This window comes from Manduca sexta, chromosome 28, assembly GCF_014839805.1.
Source record: "Manduca sexta isolate Smith_Timp_Sample1 chromosome 28, JHU_Msex_v1.0, whole genome shotgun sequence".
NCBI lineage: Eukaryota > Metazoa > Arthropoda > Insecta > Lepidoptera > Sphingidae > Manduca > Manduca sexta.
Window position 1 is genome coordinate 14,834,662 of NC_051142.1, and position 18,990 is coordinate 14,853,651.

The following is an 18,990-nucleotide window of genomic DNA, read 5'->3' on the forward strand; positions in this document are numbered from 1 at the left end:
TTTTCACGGTTATCATGAATTGAATCGCATTCTTCCTGACTCAGAAACCAGCATAAATTGAAAAGTTTCCTGGTGTATTTACCTCTAAATAGAAATTCGCATTCGCAAATTTGACTAACCTAATTACTTTGCCTAGTTTTTGTAAATAAAATTAATCTTGCCAACAATTAAGATAGACTTTATTTGTTGAAAACTATAAAACAAAATTAATAACATTCAACCTCTACTCAATACAGGGCGACTGTATAAAAGTAATATACTAACATAAAATATTCCGGAGGTACTTAAAATAAAATCTTTACTGCTTAGCCGGTGCTCGGCGAAATTTTAAAGCGGACGATTATCTTTTTTGACGGATGCGATGTCGTTACGAAAGTTATCTGCCAGACTCATTTCAACAGCTAAATAGGCAATTCAAACTTTTTAATGTTCGTTCAATCTAGTCTTACTTCCTAAGAAATAATGCATATTTATAGCGAGTACGGATGAGTGTAGTCTTAAAATATCTGCGTTTTTGGTAAATTGACTGCCTTGGCGTAGTAGTACTGCATGCGCGGTTCGAATCGCGGGTAGGATAAAGTGATATTTGGGTTTTTCCGCTCAGTATCAGCCCGGAGTCTGGGATCTGTGCCTGATATGGCGTTGGGCTTGCCCCCTATCACATCATGGGCCGAAACATACTTCGCGAAAAGTAGGTGCCTTGGTCGCGCCTCTGCATACCACTTCGGGTATAAATACGTGATATGTGTGTGTTTGTTTTTGGTAAATAGCTTGAAAGGTCCAAATACGATTACGAAAGGCAATATTTTCTAACACGATTTGCCCTAGATTGGATCCAATAGGTGAAATTACTTCAGGTACCGGTTTGTTCGTAAAAATTTAACCAAAGCATATTCAAATTTATCTTAGAGTGTGTGATTGAAGTATTTACAACAGCTATCTAGAAATGAGGTCACAATCAACTCACTATACTCGAAATGTGTCAACGGCCTTGGCTCTTCCATCACCACGGGCTTTTCCTTTAGTTCTGTACGAATTTATTTGAACACTCTAACCATGTGACGTATAGTAGTCGCTCGGAAGCTGATTTTAAGAATAAAGTGGTCTGTTTTAGATTAGTTGATTGCTTTATATTTAAAATGATCACAATTAGGAAATAAGGTAAAAATCAAAAATAGAAAAATGTTGCATGACAGAGTGTATCGCTTATCGGTATATTTTAGCATCATAGAAAAACCTGCATTAAACTCTGTTCAGTGTTGTGACAGAAGATTTTAAGAGTGGATGGATTTAAAACCAAATAATCACATTATGCTTTATGACTTTTCTTAACAGATCACTCCTAATAGGTTGTCTGGGAATCTTTAGAGGAGGCCGTTTAGAAATGAACTTCCAAAGGCTCATATAATAATGACGATTAGTAAAGGAGACCCGGTCTCAGAAGTGTAAAGTGAAATCAAATAGTCAACAAAAATAATACATATTAAATAGTATACATCTTAATCGACTAATCATGGACTACATAATACATTATATTGCTAACAATTTATTTAACTATAAAAATATATTTATTGCTCCAAACATAACTCGGTCAGCGAGACTACCGTTGGCTCTAAAATTATATTTCCGTACTTTGACCCGTTCTAAATAGCTCAAACAACTTTTTTTTGCAATTGGCATTCACCCATCTTCAATTATAACTAATTAAAACACCTCAGTGTAAATACGAGAGATTCGATTCAGATCAAGTAATTAATACTTATTTTGGGAAACTTTAATTAGATTGATTGACATTTTATTTCTTATGTTGATAAACCATGATCTGAGTCGGAAATAAGAACATTATGTCCCCGTATAAAGTCGCTCTTCACAAGCGCGGTGTTAAGCGCTCATTTGCAATTTACGTGCGCATGCTCATATTATGGACTATATAACGTGTCCTAATCGTGTGTACATCTCTCTCTGTGTATCTATCTCTTAAGACATATTATTGACGTGAAACTTATAATCAAAAAACTGATAAAACAGTATAAGATGTCTCGACGCTCGGGCAAGGCCGGCGTACGAACTTTTTGTTTTGAGTTTATTATTACGAATCTAAAAGTGTCCACGTATAAAAATACTAGCAATTGCTTACGACTTTTTTCTTATACACATTTTATTTTATTCTTATAGACTTTCTGTACTAATTCGTAAAACTCTGTTAAGTTTTGATTATTGTGTATAGCGTGGTCTGGACTAGTCTGTTTAAGATACTTATTTAAGGTTTACATCATAGCCCTTAATTACTAGTGAATACTTGACTTAAACAAACAATTCTTTTAACTTTAAAAATGTTTCTGAACCGAGATAAAAGAAAATTATGCTAAGAGTTCACAAAAATGAACAATCGTCCAAGTTCATACTTTTGAAGATTGTTACGAAATAATTGTGTAGAAGTATTTTTAATGCCCTTCGTCTGAGAATGTGGGGATAAATGTACTGAGAGGCGGAAGGGATAATCTTTTTGAAGCGTATGTATTGAATTCTTTTTTTGCAGTCTTAAAGTGGATTATAACTTCACAATAATTGAGTAAATATACATTTAATATTATTTTTAGTAAAGTACAGGGCTTCTTTAGGGACCCGCATTCAAAGCATTCATCGGCATATAAATTTAGTTTTGTTCAAGTACAGTGTAGTGTTTTCGAAAAGAGGTTAGCAGTGACTCGGTGACGCCTTATAGTTTGTGGATTTAATTATCATTCATTACAAGTTAGTCACTCATTTGATTGTACCTTTCTTAATTTACTTTCTCGATGGCGTATTGCGTGCGCGGTACCATTTCCATCCTGAACATCCAGGCCGAAATCCCGGGTCGGGCTAAGTTGTATTCGTTTTTTCTTATTTTATTATTTGTTAATTTATTTATTGGAAAACGAAACTAACAAAGTAGTATAAGTCCGGAGACCAAAATTGGTGGCTAATATAGCGATAGGTTCACTTCCAATCATACGGGACGGTAACACACGGCATAATGTTTGACTCTTACAACTCTGTCTACCCCTTGGGGGATAAAGGGTGGTGGGTCTCAATTTATCTTTGTCATATACATTGAGCTTGATACGAAGTATTTTGTAGGACGCACACGCACACGCACACGCACACGCACACGCACACGCACACGCACACGCACACGCACACGCACACGCACACGCACACGCACACGCACACGCACACGCACACGCACACGCACACGCACACGCACACGCACACGCACACGCACACGCACACGCACACGCACACGCACACGCACACGCACACGCACACGCACACGCACACGCACACGCACACGCACACGCACACGCACACGCACACGCACACGCACACGCACACGCACACGCACACGCACACGCACACGCACACGCACACGCACACGCACACGCACACGCACACGCACACGCACACGCACACGCACACGCACACGCACACGCACACGCACACGCACACGCACACGCACACGCACACGCACACGCACACGCACACGCACACGCACACGCACACGCACACGCACACGCACACGCACACGCACACGCACACGCACACGCACACGCACACGCACACGCACACGCACACGCACACGCACACGCACACGCACACGCACACGCACACGCACACGCACACGCACACGCACACGCACACGCACACGCACACGCACACGCACACGCACACGCACACGCACACGCACACGCACACGCACACGCACACGCACACGCACACGCACACGCACACGCACACGCACACGCACACGCACACGCACACGCACACGCACACGCACACGCACACGCACACGCACACGCACACGCACACGCACACGCACACGCACACGCACACGCACACGCACACGCACACGCACACGCACACGCACACGCACACGCACACGCACACGCACACGCACACGCACACGCACACGCACACGCACACGCACACACGAGTCAGCAACTATCTAAATCAATCTGATACTATTGATTGTTTTGTAGTCTACTTTGGCATCCCGTGGTAAGGTTGGTTCACAACTGTCACCTTGACAGCATATCGCTTCGAAATATAATATTGAAAAATGGACCTAAGCTTTTTATCCAACAGTACCTACATATTTGAATAAATGTAAAATGAACCTTCATAAAGGTCTGGTTAAATCATATTCTATTTTCAAGGATTTGTATGCGTATGCGTAAAGCGTGATTTCACAGAAAAATGCTTTGAGGTTTTATTGAGTCGTTGCAAGAGCAATCATAAGCCTCCGCAAGCCGAAGAATAAACAGGAGCGAAGCTGGTGCTACCTAGAGGCCCTTTATAGCTTAAATTCTTGTCATTTATGACAAGCCGTTATGGTACTTTTGTACTGGCTTATCCTACAAAGAACAAGCAATATCTTTTGTTAGTGGGAAAGATGTTATGTTTCCTACCTTAAGGTAAGACGAAATAAATTCAGGAATGATCATGTTGGCGGTCCAATAAGTGTGTCTCAACCTTTAGCGAGTTGTCAAACATGCCATGCCAGTTTGGCCGCGTTTTAGGAATGTCAACCGCGTACGCACATTTGCCAATTTATTTTATAGTAAGCACACCGCTTTGATAGTGGCGTGGGTGTGCCAAATTAAAAAGGCGCTCCACATGACTTTACGAAAGATGGATATTGAAAAAATATTAATGACACGCTTGGCACAGGTCAATATCGGTAATCGCCTTCTAATGTAAACATTTATTTTTTAATTTATGTAATAGGTAATATATTGTTTGTATGTATGTAATATAATTTATGTGACTGCCTCGGTGGCGTAGTTGTATTAAGGTACGACTGCAGTGCTGCGGTCTGGGTTCGATCCCCAGGCGAAAAGTGATTTTCGATTTTTCTATTCAGTATCAACCCAGAATCTATAATTTGTCCCAGGTATAACGATAGGGTCGCCCCCTATCACATCATAGGTCAGAATACACACGATGGAAAGTGGGTGCATCGATTGCGCGTCTGCATACCTCTTCGGAGATAAAAGGCGTGAGTGTTTGTGCGTATAACCTATGTTTAATTCGGTCTTACTCTTGACTTGCAGTGTCCAAAAGTTTCATTGTCCACTAAATCACGATTTAGGGTGTTGCCTTTTTATTAATTTTGTATTTTTTTAATAGTGTGCCAAAATCTGTGCAAGTCTATCCAAAAGTTTCTATATTCTAACAAATATGTTCGTTAACTTTCTATTTATGAGTAGGAAGTGGGATATGGTTCCTAGTTTTAAAATTAAACCTAAAGAATAGGTCATTAGAGCTTTTAGTTACTTTCAGAAGTTGAAAGAGCTTCCGACAAGATTCTCGTTTTCAGTAAAGATCACTGAAAACATGAAATGACAAACTGCTGTAGTTGACGTAAATGTTCTTAAAATCAATGGTACGAATCGCGTAAAACTGGTAGTCATGTTGTATACAACTGACTATATATTGGGCCTGTCACGTCAATTTGAACATTAGTTTGATATAATCAATCAATTTAGCTTATTTTTAAGTGTTTTTGGCGATTTTCATTTTACCGAAAAAGAAAATCGTCCGAAAAAAAATTCCGAGATGTAAGTCCAGGTATATACTTTTCGGTGATATAAAGTACTCCATATATTAGTTATATATAGCCTATAGTTCAAGGTTAGCTGTGGTTAAGTTGCGCCGTACCAAATTTCATCAAAATCAGCTTAGTGGTATAGTCATTAAAGCGTAAAAAATACAGTGGGAAAGTTACTGTCGCATTACAAGAAAAGCTATAAATATACGAACAGCGCTCAAGCCATTTCAAATAAAATGATACTGGAATTTACTCAGCGTGTCAGCGCTCTGTCTAACTTGCTAACAAGCCTTTGTGTTTCTGAATGTCAATTTACACCCTATATTCCACTCGCTGTTCCAGCGACTCGGTCCGTTTGGAATCTTATTTGCATTATTTACCGACTACCTATCATATTTCTTGGATAGCCTTTGAGTCTTATAAATAAATATTGTGAACGAGTCTAATGCTGTCTCTTTGATCTAAAGCGTACATGGACTGTAAATGAGGTAACAGTTCGAATTCCAGGTCTAGTGAATTAATATTGTATGGGTTTTTATATAAGATAATTTGCCTGGGTTATAATCCCATAGGGTAACGTCATGTTAGCAGCCAGATGTATTAATAAAGTTATATTCCAAAAAAAAAAAATTGCACCAGCTATCCTTTGAAAACTGATATGTGCTGTCCGTAAAAGTAGATATTGTTAAACATTATTCTCCTTATTACTGCTAAACAACCTCTAAGATAATGGGTTTGCTCCATTACCATACTCCATATGCAGATGACGTTACTCTGATGATCAAGCATGACGAGATAATCTCTATAGAGCTATATATAACTATGTAGAGCGTTATGTTACTTACCTCTGTAAGGCACATAGATATTCAAATAAAGACAATCCTCGCTCTCGTTGGCGAGGAACGGCTTCAGTCGGTTGAGGTAGTGTTGCCTGCCCAGCGAGGGAGGGTTGTCCTTCTTGATCGGCGGGAGGGCTTGAGGACACACTGGAGCGAAGCGCGTCGCCATCCTCACACCGGGCCATGGTGGAGCGCTTACTAAAAAGAGCAGAGGATATAATGAAACTGTAAATAATGTATTAACTATTTATAAGAGGCGATAGCCTAGCTGGTAGTGGAACGGACTGGTAAGACAAATGTCCGCAGGTTCAAATCCCAAGGGCACACACCTCTGGCTTTTCTAAAAAAATATGTGTGAATTCTTTGTGAATTATCGCTTGCTTTAACGGTGAAGGAAAACATCGTCAGGAAATCTGCATACTTGAGAAATTTTCTATTAGGAATTTTCGAGGGTGTCTGAAGTGTACCAACCCGCACTAGGCCAGCGTGGTGGACTAAGGTCTAATCTCTCTCAGTAGCAGAGAAGGCCCGTCAGATATCTGACATTTGAAGGTTCAGTAAAGACGAGCCCCACCGGCTCTTCCGTACACTCTCGCCATATATATTGAACTATTTATATCTATTATCATAGGGAATACGCACCCGACATGAAATATACTCACACATATAGCCGTAGAGAGAAAGAGAAGAAAAATTTTCATGGTGAATTCAATTTAACTTTAGAGTCTTTGTTACTCACCCCTATATGGTTTTGTATGTTTTGTCTCTCTATAGCTTCATATAAAATATTTACTTCTTAGTTCCACACAATATTCCCAATATCGATTTCAATTTGACCTCGAGACAGAAATACATAAACTGAAACATAAAATTCTACCTAGCGACTACTGTTCCTACATTTTCTAACTAATAATTGCAAGTTTATGCCCTCGTAATGCAGATCGTTCCATATTCTGTTTACTACAATATTTTTCATAAATATGGACTTTCTCGTGACTGCCTCGACGACGTATTTATTGCGTGTGCGATACATGCTCTGAGGTCCCGGGTTCAAATCCCGAGTTGGGAAAAGTTTTGGGCTATTGTGCTTAATATAAAAATAAGAACTTTGGAATTTGTGTCCGATATGGCGATGGAACACAATTGGCGAAAAGCGGGTGACTTGGTTGCATCTCTGCCTACTCCTTCGGTGATAAAGACGGGTGTGTTTTTATTTTATTTGAACTGTTAAGGACTATTGCTTCTTGTTGTCAATGATATGGCAGTTAGGCGGATTGCCGCGATGCTGAAACCGAGGTTTACCGTTTGGTCTCTAGATCACACATTTTTAGTAGCAAAATTCTATTAGGACATCACGACTTCAACAGATTAAAATATTATATAAACCGACCTTTTTCGGGTTATAAAAACGTTTGTCATGTTAAAAAAATATATAGTGAGGTACAAGAAAAAACAGAAAGAAGATACACCTAAACTTGAAAATTGCGAGAGTGAGACGGGAGACTCGAACATCGCGATTGACGGTCACGACGTACGATGACTTCAATCTGGGTTGGTGATAGGTGGCTAGGGTACAAGCAGCTGGCAATCAGTTCGTAAAAAAGTTTTTATTGACCATCTCCTATAGTTTGCACCTTTCGGTACATCGGAAGTGAAGATGCCTTGCAAGGCATCTCAATGTAGGAATGAATATACAACGAGTATGATCTCAGCGTGCGAGTTTCTCAACTCGATTTCATGCCTAGCAGTTGACGAGTATTTAGTAGTTATTTTAGAAAAGTCAGAGGTAAAAAAGCTTTTGGGATTTGAACCTGCGGACATTCGTCTCGGCAGTCCGTTCCACAACCAACTACATACGTGCCTACGTACGTAATATAATATGATATAATATAATCATACATAGAAAAACTGTATGATATTTGAGATATAATGATGTTAATTGATATAACACTGACCGTTCTAATTGCAAATTAATTAACAAACGAAACGCGTTAACGTAATTGTGTTAATAAAAGTAGTTTAAGTATAGTAACAACTTATTTTACCTTAAAATAGAATTCTGTCATTGCTGGCACGGGCCTTTTTTATTTAGTCGGCTTTCACATCCCAGCTTAACAAGGGTAAGTATATATATGATGTAGGACTCAAGGTTAGGTTATTTACTTATGAATGATTTTAGTGTATGTGATTTTTTTTGACAAATTTATTTTTTCATTAAATTTATCAAAAACTTGGTAATTGTAAGCATAATACAAAAAAAATCTTATTTATTTAAAACCACAGCATTTTAATATTTATTATACTTTGCCAACCTCGAAACCTCACAATTAAATCGCAATGGCAATAATATAGGGTGGCCCTTATTTTGTTTGGAGTAGTATATATAGTTTTGAAATTCTTATAAGAATTTTTAATAGGAATGCAGCGTCTTCACTATGTTTCATTCATGCAAGACAAAGACAAAAGCGAATGAGAATTATTTCACAAACGTTTGCATGAATGTAAAATAATTTATCCGAGACCTAGGAAAGCTTTTCACTCAAGAATTTATAACCATTAGTAAGTTAAAGTGTGTAGAGTAAACAAAGATTCGTGTAAAGACAAATAATAAGTATATGGATATAGGAATGTTTTTCACTTAAGAACTTATAAGCAGTAACAAGTTGATGGGTGTATAGTTAACAAAAATTCGTATATAGACAATTAAATAGTAAATTTATTGTTGCGTGCTGACTACCTCGATGGCGTAGTAATATTGCGTGCGCGGTACGACACCGTTCTAAGGTTCCGGGTTAGAATCACAATGACTGATGACGGAACCTAAAATTTACGTCGGGTATGCTCACCGCCTTTCACACCAAGGGATGCAACACACTGTCGAAAATATCAGCTCTGCCTTTCCCATATGGAGATAAAGACGGAATGAGTTTTTTTTTGTTTACATTGACTTGTATAAGAAAAGGGATATAAGCAAAGTTCTAATATCATATTGAAATGAACCGGCGCGGCGTGGAGCTGTATTTAAGATTAAAATACCTACATTGTCACATATCCGATGTTGCACCCACGATAGCGCATTTTTAGCTGACTACTACGTTCTAACTCTTAATTTATTTGTGACATGACTAGTACAGAACCTATAATGTTTTCTTGGTAGAGATAGGGAGAAGAATCAGAATTATAGCTAGTATTTATGGACATTAATGGCCTCTTTCACAACTTCTGAGTAAATGGTACTCGTCACATAAATGTAAGTCGACCAAAAACAAAAGTCAGATTTATCTATGTTTCCAAATAAATAGCAAAAAATGAGTACTATCTACATTTGCCATTTAATACGAACTGCCAAATAAAATTCACATGAAAATTGCGAAACGGATTCCAAGTAACTACTAACTATCAGCAATACATTTTGTTATTTCAATCAGTTTTCAAAAACTTATAAGGAGAAACCGATTACACCTACTAATACATAAATGCAATACTTTTTAAGAATTCCATGAAATATTTACTCACCTGGAGGCATAAACCTAAAGTTTCCCGTAGGAGGTGCAGCATACGGAATCCCAAGAAACATCTCCACATATTGCAGATCATATTGTCTACTTGGCTTCACAATCAACCCTCTCAAAGCGCCTTGCCGGAGATGGTACTCCCGTGTCAATCGCCTCCCTCCGTCATCATTCGGGAAATTCCGCCCATCATCGTACATCTTAGGAGCACCTTCGTTCACACTCGGCAGTAAGAGAGAGATAGCAACACAAATAAACATATTTTGATTTATAAACGAAGTCGCATGTAAACTAGTACCCATTTTGTTTATGATCGTCAATATGTTCGTTTTATGTTCTGTGTTTAAAATAGTTTCTATTTTATTGTTTGTTTGCACTTTGGATATAATACACTTCGCTCTCAATGAGTCACGTTGGAAAATAGTTTATATCAACATACACAACAGTTTAAATAAAAAAAACAGTTGAAACCATCACATTCACTAACCGTCGCGCGACATTTTGAATTAACGTTCGAAATTTGAAATTGACCAATGACAGTTGCGTATCAATACCGTATTATCGTTATTTATAGCGTGTTATTAATTATTAGCGGTTACGTTTTGAAATTGACGCCACGTTTGTGCTTACGCGTCGTGCGCTGGCGACTGGACCGCGTCCAAAGTTGTCCCCGCGTCTCTAATACCGAAATACTACAGCATCCGAAGCAGAGGGGATAACATTCCTCGGATATTTTTCGGAGACGTTAACATGCTTATTTTGTAGGTACATCGTGACAATCCCAGTACACTTGGCCGGAATGGAATAAATAGAAAACCAAATTCTTAGAATACGTCACAAAAATAGATTAGGAGTTTGATGATTAAACTAAGCAAACAGATGGCGAAGTTGCAGAACTTGAGAATTTTCGTTCCAGGGAATTGGTATAGCAAATGTTTATTTTGCTTTTATTAAAAAGTTTCGGTATTAGTTTATTCGTAAGTTTAATAAAATTGTAAGGGTGAAGGCTTTTGAGACAAATAGCTGAACTATAATCCTCCCTAGAGGGTAGCATGTAAGAGGATTACGAAAATTTGAAAATCTTAAAAGGATGGCAGAAAATTTTTGAAACGTTTTTTATTTTAATAAACTATACATCATGTTATCCGCAGTATCCAGGCTATTTACAGCGAAATGCACTTTATTTTATTGTAATGTCTTATTTGACAATTGTGGACTCGTGAAGCCGTGAAGCTGTCGTATGTGTAGGAATTTGATCGATGTATAAAACCAGTAAAGTATTTACACTCACGCATATACCCAATGGGGTAACCAGACAGACACCTAGTACTAACAACTATTCCATTCCAGTGCATATGATCGGGACTATCGCTATAACAAGCATAAATTACAATCTCAAACAGGTTCAGGGGTACTTTTCGTAGAATTTACATTGAATTTGGTTTCTTCTCTGGAAGTCTAACCTAAAACTTCAGTTCAGAGCTCATGTGCTGAAGAATCGATTCAAAGCGAACATTTCCTCGAAGCTAATAAAAATTCTAAGAAATACATGCCTTGTGCGTAAAATATACAAAGTTATACAGTTTGTACATATGTTTCCGGTAATTGATGTACCAAAGTTTATACCTTTGATGAACTTTGTAAAATAATCCGTAAAAAATCCATAGCGGTTACTTCTTAAAAAAAAGAAAATATAGAATCTCTTCAAAATGAACGTAGGAATCTTTTTAAAATAGTAAATATTTTGAAATGTCATTGACTAATTGTGTATCAGCTTTTAATTGCTAAGTCCTAGATTACTAAACTAGTTTTCTTCCTTATCCCTCTTCTAAATTTACTTAATTCAAGTACAAGGAGTACTTGAATTAAGTAAATTAACCAAAGTAGAAATGAAATGTAATTTGATATGACTGTATGTGGATATTTGCTTAATTTTTTTTTTGTCATACTCAAATTTATTTTATAATTTATTTTTTTTATATTGTATCCGGTCTTGCCAAAGCGTCGCATTTAAGTATAATATTAATATTCTATTTTTAAGTGCCATGCATGCCTATTATTTGTATGTTTATAATGTACCATGACATTGTAATGTTATTATAGAAAATTCAATGTAATTATGCTGTTACTGAGCTAAATAAATAAAAATAAAATAAAATACCCTTCGAAGAAATGCGTTTCACGAAATTAGTGGACTACAAAAGGACAAAGTGAACTGATTAATGCCTTACATGGCTCTTATTGCGTCGTAAAAGAGAAGTACCTCGGGTACTTCTCAAAATGACTCATTACCCTGCTTTATGAAACCATCTTTATTAATATACAGATCTTCGATGACCGAAGGAGGCCTTTTGACTTTTTATTTCCAAACCTTAATAACTAGTACAACAAGGTACCATCTAATAAACTTAAGTTAAAAAGCTTTCAGTATCACCTCCAAACCAATAAAAAATATCTAATCACATTCTTAATTCAAATTCATCACATTCCTAATCCAAACAGGTGGCCAAGGAACATTAGAAGCACCCATTTAAAGTTCAACAGAGGTCAGTGCATGCAAAAAGTTGTGCATTCGAGATATAAATATCAACAGTAGCTCGTGGCCCGATGTCGCGTGCGTCGCACCCGCTGATTTATTTTTGGGTGCAAAACAAAGTAAAGGGAATATTAGGGTTTTATTGGAGTACCTAAAAGATCTTCATAACATCGTTTTATGTGGTAGAACTATGATTGGGATGTTTTTGTCTACTAATTATTATCGGTTAGATCAGTATGGGTATCAAGAAATAAAATTTTGTTAAATTTCATGCTCAGTGATTTTAACGGATCAGGGCCAGTCCAATGACATCTTAGTGCAACAGAATACCCCACGGCCATCAAGTATGCGCTGAAGAAGGCCACCAAGATTTTGATTGGTATGCCGTTGTATGGTGAACATATTGTTAGGAATTCAGCTCAATGCTCGCTTGGATATTGCTATACCCCGAATGTCGACACTGGGTCGTAAGACCGGTAAAACTAATATAACCCTTGCGGTCATCCCTCCTGGTGGCGCAATAACGCATATTTTCCCGTGAGAGAAATAGATGTATTAGCGGATACTCAATAAATCTCTTTTTGCCTATTGTCCGGCCTTACAACTTTAAATATCAACTACTCTTAATACTTTTCACAATAAAAATATTTAATAATAATTTATGAAATCAAAACAATGACATAGTTTTAATCAGTACAAATTTTAACATAATAATTTGAAGACTTATTAAAAATCTTATCCCTTGCACATCTGCTCACATCATTATAGCGGCGCGGAGTGAGGCGAGTATTTATACACTGCCACGTGTCCGCGGTAAACATCCGGAGGAGTTGGGAAGTAGACCGGATCTCATTGACACTGAGTCAAAGAATATTAGTTTTTACAAATACGTGGTAAAGGAGGACAATAAATTGCTTACTTCCTCTTGGCCGTCGTTCTGCCTCCTTAATTATTATAGCCATTCATTGATCATTTACAAGGAACCTATGTGTTCTTTGTTCTACATTCTAAAGTGAAAAAAGATTAATAAATTTTATTGCAAATATTATATCAGTTTTGATACTTAAATTATCGTCACAAGCCATAGGTAATGTTATTTAAATAAAAGTGAGGCAAAGAATATTAGTTTTTATAAATACGTGTTAAAGAAGAACAATAAATTCCTTCCTTCTGCTTGATCGTCGTTCTTCCTCCTTACTTATCATAGCCATTCATTGATCATTTACAAGGAATCTATGTCTTCTATATTTCTACTTTCTAAAATAAAAAATTATTAATAAATTTTCTTTCAAATACAATATTATATTAGTATCAATATTGATATTTAAAGTTTTCGTCACAATCCATACCAAATGTTATTTAAATTAAAGTGGACAAATAGGTATTTCTAATATATCGCCATCATCAATTTATTCATAATTTATTTGCGTGCCAAATAAACAAGAACATTATTTGTTCTAGATATTACGGCGTACTAATTCAAGTCTATTCTTTAATTAAAGCGTTTCACCAAAATCTTAGCTGTTCTTATCTATATAAAGACATACTTAAGAACTAAATCGCGTCTTAATAATTTTAATAACAAGTTCCTCTTTCGCATGGAAATCCAATTAACTAAAACGCCACTTCTCTACTAGTCTCAAATATTTATCTTCAAAGCGAATGTTAAACGTAATTTCTTTGAATCTCGACGCGAAAGCGTCCGCTGTGTTCCCCGTTTAATTGCACCAAAGCCCCGCGAAATTCATGTCTTTATAAATAACGTAGCCATAGAATAAATATCGGCAGAGAGTTAAGAACATTTTGAAGTGAATAGCTACTCGATTGTGACACAATATTTTAAAGAAAGTAATTGCTAGATGGAAGGTCTTTTGTATGAAAATGTACATCTAGATAGGTATCATCATCATCATCATCATCATCAGAATGTTGCAGTTCACTGCTGGACATAGGCCTCTCCCAGTCTGCTACTTTATGTATCCAGTAACTGCCGGCCCTTTTGTGTAAGATAGGTTATCACCATATATTTTATCAATTTAGCAAGCACTGTTGTAAAGAATTGTGTAACTTTATGTTACCAAAATACATTTTCTCTTAGTTGATAGGAAAATTAACAGGTTGAGAATACTTTGTATATATGTAATAGCTTACTGACATACCTATAAATAATATTCATCTCATAAGTGTATCCGACGTAGTTTTGTCGGCTTAAACTAAAATTTCCACAAAATGGGACCCTATTACAAAAATAAAGGCCCAACCCAACAATCCATTAAAAACTAGTTTTTCATGAAACGCTAATGATAATTACACCCAATATAGTCTATTACCAACGTGGTCGACTAAAGCCTAATCAATTTCAGTAGTTGAGGAAGCCCGTGCCCAGCAATGGGACAGTATTATAATACAGGGCTGATATTATTATTATAATCTATTTTTGTCGCCTCTGCGCTATGTTGAATACTCTGTGCCCACGATGCCATTTTCGGTCATACGCCGCGGATTTCCAGGAAAGCTGAAGACGAATTGATTCTGAGTCTTCGTGTTGTACTCCACACATGTACGATATAATGTATGGGGATATTAAATGTGTACGCAGTTTTATCATACTTAACATGATTAAAATTTATGGTGATAAATTATGGTGGTAGATTTCTATTATACTTTATAATTCACATGATGAAAAATAAATGCTTATATTAGGGTAATTGTTTTATGAGCAGCTTATTAAAATTAGAATGGTGGTTAATATGATGTAGATTTTATCCCCAACTTACATAATTGAGGACAATGTTATAACTAATTATATTGATGTCTCATCTCGTTGGGCAGGATAATGCTGCGCAGGAGTTTGTTTTTCAATGTTCTGTGTAACGTTGCTCCAAAGCAGCTGTACTGTGAACCAGGTGCTCGTCTCATCATGGTATAAATATACACTTGTTTGTTACTCTGCTTACCCTTTCTTTCTAGCTCCAGAATATACAAGCTCTAAACAATAAAATGGTTGTATACAGAAATAGAACTAATAAACGCACGTGGTTTTAACGATTCCTTTGAAGTGAATACGTCATCGCGTCTATATTGAAATGTCAATATCTTTTATGGTTTCCTAGTACTTATTGAATTATGATTTTGATTGTTGGTTTGTCGTTTCTGGGTATATTTATGTAATGTTTTTGAATATAGCTTTATCTATGAAGATGGAAGTTCTAATTGTTGTCAAATCCAAAATACATAACTTAAGATAACTATAGTATAATTGGTACTGCATATACCTAGATTTATAGTACAAATTAGATAATTACTAGCGAGTAGTGTTAAATAAAGAGATCGATTAAAGTATAGGACTGCAAACGCGCAGAGGGCGATCCTCTGGTTCGTTCAAGTGATTCTCGTGTATAATTGGTCTTTATTACTTAACTCCAAAAAGATACGAGAGTGCACTGGCAGATTTAAAGGAAAGGAATAAATATCGAATAAAACTATTTTTCGGATTTTATTGCGGTTTTTTATATTATGATTTTAGAAATGTCGAAAGATTCCCATATACCTAAAAAATCATCATAGAGGAATAAAGATTAGTGAAATGATTTATTTGAAAATTTCTGCATTATACTTACAGTACTTACCATACGTGGTACAAATACTAGTTACTTTATTTTTACAATTCAAACGTTATTATTATGAGACTTAAAATCCATTATTGTCTGATTATAAAAATACCCATATTAACGTTTGCGTACGGTTATGTACTATTCTTTAAGAGTGTCGCGTTCATCATCAAACTATTACTTTCTCGTCACTTATAAAAAAGTCAATTAGAAATGAACACACGTTTCAATGAGGACGTGCCCTTACATCTGTTGCTGACACCCGAAACTGGATGACAGCTGTCGCCCTGTCACAGAGCGCGTTGTGATGGAATTTGTGAAATTGAAAATGATTTCAATAGTGTTCCGGGTTCAACTGAACGTTTCTTGTTTATTTTATAGCAAATTATAAAGGTAATTGACGTTGACGTTTACATTGAGATAGAGAGAGGTTAAAGCTCAATTTAGACGGATCAACTATTGTTAGCAATAATCGCACGGAATTATTGCTCGAAAGTTACGTCGTCTAAACACGTCCAATGGCGAGGCAATTCTTGCCTCTATTGACATATAAGAGTATTTTTACAGACATTCGACAATCTGTTACTACTATTTGCTACGTCTAAATGAGGCTTAAGAAGTACTTATAAAGAATTATTAGTACACATTCGCATGTTGCACGTACAATCGGACAAGTTGGTGCTAGTACACTTCCAAACACATTTTGCTTGACCGGTCTAATGTCCCGAGATATTTAGACACGCCCCTGTCTCATATTTCACCAATTACGACAGTTTTGGAGATGTGCGAAAGGAACAGCAGATAACTATTATTGTTTACTTTAGTTGTATTTTACTGATTGACGACGCGCACGCAACTATTAAGTACCAGTAGTATTTTGCTCACAATTATTTTTCGTTTACGGACACCGATATCTTGCCACTACGTAGACTTATGTTCGTTTACTGGACTCTTAATTACTTAGTCGCCGACCCGTCATGTGACTACTGCACCATGGATTATATATTCCGGGAATTAAATATTACAGTAAGTAAATCAGTCATACTATACTATATAATATTTTAATATTAATTTTAACTAGTGGACGTTAATATGCGTGGGAAAAATATCGTCAGGGCAGAGAACTAATAATTAAAATTTTGCAGTTTTGAGAAAATCGCGGTTTATGGCTTTTTAATTATTGGTCATCATAATTAATTATATTTAAAGCCAACATAGACCACCTTTTAAGCTCTTTTAAATATAATTATAATATTATTGAGTTTTGATGAATACTTATTCCTTTAATTGTGTAAAACAGACTTCAATATGCTACTTATTATATTTTATATTAATCCTTAAGTTATCCTATCTATCGTAGGGTCAAATATCATTAGTCATTGTGTGTTTTTGCCAAAAAATTAACATAGTGCTATTGATCATACTTGTAGTAATCTATGTAGTATGTTATTTAAGTTGCTTTACGAATAATCAAATGTCAAAATATTGAAAAGAAATATAATTGGAAAACTTAAAAGTACTCAATGCAAAAATAAACTACTTCGACAGGTATACTCACTATACTTATAGGTGTTACCTATCTTTTCTTGATCTCAGTTAAAAATTCAGAGTTTTCGATATTGAAACAGCAGTAGCATTAAGCGTAACTTTTACCGTCAACTTTTAATAGTAAACTCTAATTTAATGTTGGGAATATATTAAGACAGGCCGGTAAGCCTTTTAGTCCAGTCAATAAGCTCAAAAAGGTGTCAATTTATGTATTATAAAGATCCAAAAATATGAGTGATAGCTCATTCGATTTGGATAACATGACGTCTAGAAAAATAATCTTTAGTGTTCATTGGCACTTAAAAATACAATTGTTATTAAGAGGATAAAGAGGTTCTTCGATAACTTAAAAATAAGAAATAAGGAGGAATTTAATTTAAATCCTCCTTATTTAAGAAATAAGGAGGAAATTTCCAATTTAAAGAAGAAGACGCCCGAAATTCTATCTCCTTTATTAATAATTTTTATTTAATGCCAAAAATATAGACGAGTATAAATAATTTATGGATAGGCGATAATTTGTTTTATTACAGTAATATTGCATAGCCAACATTTTTATTGCTGCACATGTGCAGTTTAAAAGTGTAAAGATTTCACATAAAAAGGGTCTTTGTTAGAGGACGACATTTTTATGTTTTTGTTAACCCCGGTTCCATGTCGACGCCTTTATCGGAAAGCGGCGTCCATTGTTTATTGAATTTAGACGAGTTTAAAGATTTTAAGTAGTGGTAATATGATTTCTTACTAGAGTAATTAACTATGTCGGCGCGTTTGTAAGATCCGCTTATAGACGTTTAAGTCCCACCCAGTTTAACCCAGAGGTTTCTGTTATTATTGTTTCTTTTACAACTACATAATATGTAGCACTGAATTAAAGTAGAATTACAATCCGCTTTAATGCAAATTTGGGATTTTTATCTCAATAAAATGTGTGCAATTATGGAAAACAGAGCTGATTTTTTACTTAATTTGGATTATTTCGTACTTGACCCACGTATTTTGTGTCGGCCGCACTGGCGTTCTGCTCCCATATAAATTTTATTATTTTGGCACTGTAGTCATTACGTTAAAATATTATTAGAATAATAGATTTTAGTAATTAATATATAATTTAATTGTATTACAGAGAACCACTGTCCCTCGATGTATACACTAGGATGCGGATGAGAGCTTCATCGCCAACCGATCCAGAGCGCACACTCTACTCAACCTGCCTGCTGAGCGTATCAAACTTGTAATGAATACAATTAAATCATATCACTGAAGTAACAAAAAATGTGTTTTATTTACATAGACTTTCTACGAAATTTCATTTTACATGTGTATCTCATTATTTATTGGTGTTGCAAATATA

The 18,990-nt window shown here is 36.0% G+C and overlaps 1 protein-coding gene across 1 annotated transcript in view; it reads right to left on the minus strand.

Annotated features, from left to right (window-relative positions):
• Window positions 1-10,585, minus strand: part of LOC115455607 — a 33,519-nt gene extending 22,934 nt beyond the window's left edge. The window contains exons 1-2 of the mRNA XM_030184233.2: window positions 9,946-10,585; window positions 6,436-6,627 (exon numbers count right to left, since the gene is read on the minus strand). Coding sequence (XP_030040093.2) covers window positions 6,436-6,627; window positions 9,946-10,243 — 490 coding nt within the window. The 5' untranslated portion in view covers window positions 10,244-10,585. The remainder of the gene's footprint in view (window positions 1-6,435; window positions 6,628-9,945) is intronic.
• Window positions 10,586-18,990: the final 8,405 nt, after the last annotated feature.